Below are 5,000 nucleotides of genomic sequence, written 5' to 3'. Positions count from 1 at the left end.
TTCCCTTTTTTTGTCCTCTATTATATACCATTCCATTCCATTTGTCCACATCCCATCCCTATTCCGTTACCATTCCACTTCACATCCTTTACCTCTCCTCCTGTCTCCTCCGTTTCCCTCCACTTCATCCTTTATCTCCTCTGTCTCCCTCCCCTTCCCTCCCTTTCTCCTTCCCCATCTCCCCTTCCTCCCTCCCTCCCTCCCTCCGTCCCTCCCTTCCTCCGTCCTACCCTCCCTTCCTCCGTCCTACCCTCCCTTCCTCCGTCCCTCTCTTTGGCACCCTTCCTACACCTCCACCCCTTCCTCCTTCCAACCTCTCTCCCTCCCTCTCTCCCTCTCTCCCTTCCCTCCCTCCCTTTGGCACACCCCGTTACGCCCCTCCCCCTCCCCATCCCCTACCCCCTACCCTCCGTCGCCAAAGTCCGCGTTTATGAGAAAATTCTTCAACTTTTCCCGAAGTTTGGCAGCTGGAGGGAAGTTTATTTGTTAAATCAGTTTATGGCTGTTGCTGTAGAGAGAATTTGTTTCAGATTTGGGAACCGAATTTCTTTCTTAAAGTCTTTCTTAAAGTCTTCGGTTGTTTTTGTTTTTGTTTTTGTTTTTGTTTTATCGTTATTATTATTATTATTATTATTTAGGAGCTTGCTTTGATTATTTGATTATTCGTCATTATCATTTAATCTATTATTTGATTTATTTTTGAATTCTTTATCTTTCTTTAGAGTCTTTATTATCAATTATTTTCTATATCGTTTTTACTATCATATTATTATCTATCAATCGTCTTACTTATCATTTTTTACTATTTTTTATGTTTCTATTATTAATAGGGGGGGGGGTATTTTCAGAATAAAGAGCAACGCGAGAGATTAGCTGATAACGATAAGTTGATTATTATGATAAATGAAAAGTTGGTGATGATGATGATTTAATAATGACAAGTTGGTGATGATAAATGGTTGATGAATGATAAATTGGGTGTCTGACAGGATGGTGATGATAAGTTGATAAATGACATGGTGATGATGATTATTAGATAAATGATGAATTGGTGATGCTAAATTTTCATAGCTGACAAGCTGGATGACTGACAGGTTGCTGAGGACAATTATCTGAAATATCATCCAGATATGTTGCATTTTGCCAGTCATTACTAATCTGTCAAACGCATCTTCATTTCATATAATGATTTGTTCTTTAATGTGTTTTGTATTGTTGCATTTTTACGTGAAATAATGTGTCTTGTAAACGATAGATTTGTTTTCTTTTTTTTTTTCTTTTTTTCTTTTTTTGTGGGTGGGGGGGTTATATAATCAAGTGTGATTACTCTCAGGATTATTATATGTAATTGTTTTGGTCAACATTATTATTTCAGTAATTATAACTATAATGGAATCATTGCTGAACACACTCTCGATCCCATTTAATTGTTATTAATGTAATTACTTCAAATACATTGATTTGCACATAAAGATTAATGCATTAAACTTAGAGACAATTATATAATAAAACTTTGATATAGGACTAATGCCAATCACTTATTTGTGTCAAGACCACTTGATAGAAGCGAGGCAGTCGCTCCCTGTCTCTGCAGTGTCACATCAGCGTTCCGACACTTCCCTGCCCCTGGCCTGACACCTGGCCTGACACCTGGCCTGACACCTGGCCTGACCCCTGGCCTGACCCCTGGCCTGACCCCTGGCCTGACACCTGGCCTGACACTTGGCCTGACACCTGGCCTGACACCTGACCTGACACCTGGCCTGACACCTGGCCTGACACCTGGCCTGACCCCTGACCTGACACCTGGCCTGACACCTGGCCTGACACCTGGCCTGACACCTGGCTTGACACCTGGCCTGACACCTGGCCTGACACCTGGCCTGACCCCTGGCCTGACACCTGGCCTGACACCTGGCCTGACACCTGGCCTGACACCTGGCCTGACACCTGGCCTGACACCTGGCTTGACACCTGGCCTGACACCTGGCCTGACACCTGTTCTGACCCCTGGCCTGACACCTGGCCTGACACCTGGCCTGACACCTGGCCTGACCCCTGGCCTGACACCTGGCCTGACACCTGACCTGACACCTGGCCTGACCCCTGGCCTGACACCTGGCCTGACACCTGACCTGACACCTGGCCTGACACCTGGCCTGACACCTGGCCTGACACCTGACCTGACACCTGGCCTGACCCCTGGCCTGACACCTGGCCTGACACCTGGCCTGACACCTGGCCTGACACCTGGCCTGACACCTGGCCTGACACCTGGCCTGACCCCTGGCCTGACCCCTGGCCTGACACCTGGCCTGACCCCTGGCCTGACACCTGGCCTGACACCTGGCCTGACACCTGGCCTGACACCTGGCCTGACACCTGGCCTGACACCTGGCCTGACACCTGGCCTGACACCTGGCCTGACCCCTGGCCTGACACCTGGCCTGACACCTGACCTGACACCTGGCCTGACACCTGGCCTGACCCCTGGCCTGACCCCTGGCCTGACCCCTGGCCTGACCCCTGGCCTGACCCCTGGCCTGACCCCTGGCCTGACCCCTGGCCTGACACCTGGCCTGACACCTGGCCTGACACCTGGCCTGACACCTGGCCTGACACCTGGCCTGACACCTGGCCTGACACCTGGCCTGACACCTGGCCTGACCCCTGGCCTGACCCCTGGCCTGACACCTGGCCTGACCCCTGGCCTGACCCCTGGCCTGACCCCTGACCTGACACCTGTTCTGACACGTTTCCTTCTCCCACAGACGGAGGCGGCGGCTCGGCTGACGGAGCTCGAGCGCCTCCTGGACGAGCACGACCAGATCATCCGGGAACTCAAGCGGTCGGAGAGCGACGGGGGCGGCATCAACTACGCGGGCGTGGCCTCGGCGCCCACCCCGGCCACGCCTCTGGACATCCTCCCCATCACGGTCACGCCCCCCACCACGTCTCGCACCGCCCCCACCTCCCCGGCCAGCACCGGGCCCCGCTCTGCCCAGTAGCAGTGCCCGTGGGGATACCCTGCACCCCCAGGGGGAGGAGGAGGAGGAGGGGGAGGGGGGCAGGGGGAGGGGGAGGGGCAGAAGAACATAGGGCAGGGAGAGGGAGAATCACGGGCGTAGGGTGAGGGGAGGGGGGAGGAGTGGGCGTGAGACGAGGAGAGGAGGCTGCAGGGGCGGGAGGAAGGGCCGGGGAAGGAATGCGGAGCGGGTGCGGAGGCGCAGAGGACGTTCCCGGAATTCGCGGAAGCTTCGAGAAATTTCTTCGAGGGTGTTGGCGGGGTTGGCTCAGGCAGGCGGTCAACAAGAATCATAATGGATAATCAAAATCATTTATATGCTTTCTTCTCCTTGTTTAGGCTAAGCATGAGTCAGCGCCTTTGCCTTCAGAAGGATGCCTTATCATCATCACAAAACTGATTGTTTACAGCTGAGGAGGCTGAGTTAATATCAGATTCAAATTATACACAGAGGAAGAATGCGTCGTGAACCAATAAAGAACAAGAGCAAGGGTGAAACACAGCAGAGAACAAGAACATAGTAAAATAGCGCCTAATTCACAAATGGCCACAAAACGCCACTAGAATTAGAAGCGCAAGAACAAAAACATCCCCATACTATCATCACATGAAACGGATTAGACAAAATTCTTTTTTTTTTTTTTTCTCTCTCTTTTTTTTTTTTTTTTTTTGTCTCTCAAGTCACTTCCATCTCTCCGCTGGGCTGGCTCCGACACCCACGTGGCACTCGCACCTAAGTGCCTCTGTCGCCAGGACCACTAAAGCACTCTCACTTGGCACAGTTAAGGCACCCAGACGCACTCTTTACGCACTGCAACACCATGTATGCACAAGCGTTTCTCTACGGCACTTAGATTAACTTACTTGGAGCTGGCCTATGTATATTTATATACATGATCAAGCTCGTCAATTGGACAAAAAATCAATTGTAATAAATATCTGGTAACGTGAGAGTGACATCACTGCACACGATCGTTTCCCAGTCGAAACACGATCACCATGCTGCACTGACACGCACTCATAGACAAGGCTATTCTACTGCACAGGTAATACGCCCACTTACATTATCGCATCATCTTTCAAGCAACTAAGCACGCACCTTATCTCACAAAGCACCTGTTGCATTGCACGAGCACTGACACATGGACACAGCACCAGCACAGGAGCACGATCACAGAAGGGCACTGCATCTGCAGTTGCAGGTAACAGCACTGCACACACCACCAACAAGCACAGTACTTGTAGCACAGCACAGGTTAATGCCAGCACGTGTTGCACAGCGCGTGTACAGGTGAACTACAAAGGATTTGTAGCACCATCCATGTACAAGTGTACAAATACACCATATTGCATTGCACTGAATCAAGTGGGTTAAAAAAAAAACACCTAAAGCACTGCACAAACACAGGCACATGTCCTAGTGCAGCAATCAAAGCACGTCGTACTTGTCTTACAGCACAGCACAGCCTCGGGACATGGGCCACAAGTAGCTCAGCACAGCACCATCACAAGCACAGCGTCGTCACAGCCGGCTCCGTGACATGGCGGGGTGATGCGAGCGTAATCCAAAGTTCCTTCCGAACGGCCTGCTGTTGCGGTTGCTCTGACCCTATCCAACACTCCCTCCGACATAGACGCGCGGAGACAGAAAGCCCTCGCGACCCTCTGCACCAAACGAACGAGACAGTTCCGAGTCGCGACGATGAATACACGAACAAGCGGATTCAGAAAGCCCTCGCGACCCTCTGCACCAAACGAACGAGACAGTTCCGAGTCGCGACAATGAATACACGAACAAGCGGATTCAGAAAGCCCTCGCAAACCTCTGCACCAGGAGGAGATAGTTTCGAGTCCCGACAATGAAGGAATTTCGAAGAGGTTCCTCGACAGTTCCCCCCGATCTCTACGCCGGAGGTGACGCTCCCCTCCGCTAACCGTCGATGTGAATCGCTGGTCAAGCTTTGTTTGAAATGGT

General features: G+C 51.2%; 1 protein-coding gene across 2 annotated transcripts in view; it reads left to right on the top strand.

Moving 5' to 3' along the window:
- The window catches only part of LOC122248370 (uncharacterized), a 94,950-nt gene that overhangs the window by 88,153 nt on the left and 1,797 nt on the right, over positions 1 to 5,000 (top strand). For both annotated transcript variants that reach the window (XM_086543527.1, XM_043008340.2), the window contains exon 3: positions 2,772 to 5,000. This exon is cut by the window's right edge and continues 1,797 nt beyond it. In XM_086543527.1, coding sequence (XP_086399653.1) covers positions 2,772 to 3,008 — 237 coding nt within the window. In that variant the 3' untranslated portion in view covers positions 3,009 to 5,000. The remainder of the gene's footprint in view (positions 1 to 2,771) is intronic.

Source organism: Penaeus japonicus, unplaced genomic scaffold, assembly GCF_977035675.1.
Source record: "Penaeus japonicus unplaced genomic scaffold, GWHDUDI00000001_assembly GWHDUDI00000013, whole genome shotgun sequence".
In the NCBI taxonomy this organism is placed as follows: Eukaryota; Metazoa; Arthropoda; class Malacostraca; order Decapoda; family Penaeidae; genus Penaeus; species Penaeus japonicus.
This window is presented reverse-complemented; position numbering and strand designations above follow the sequence as displayed.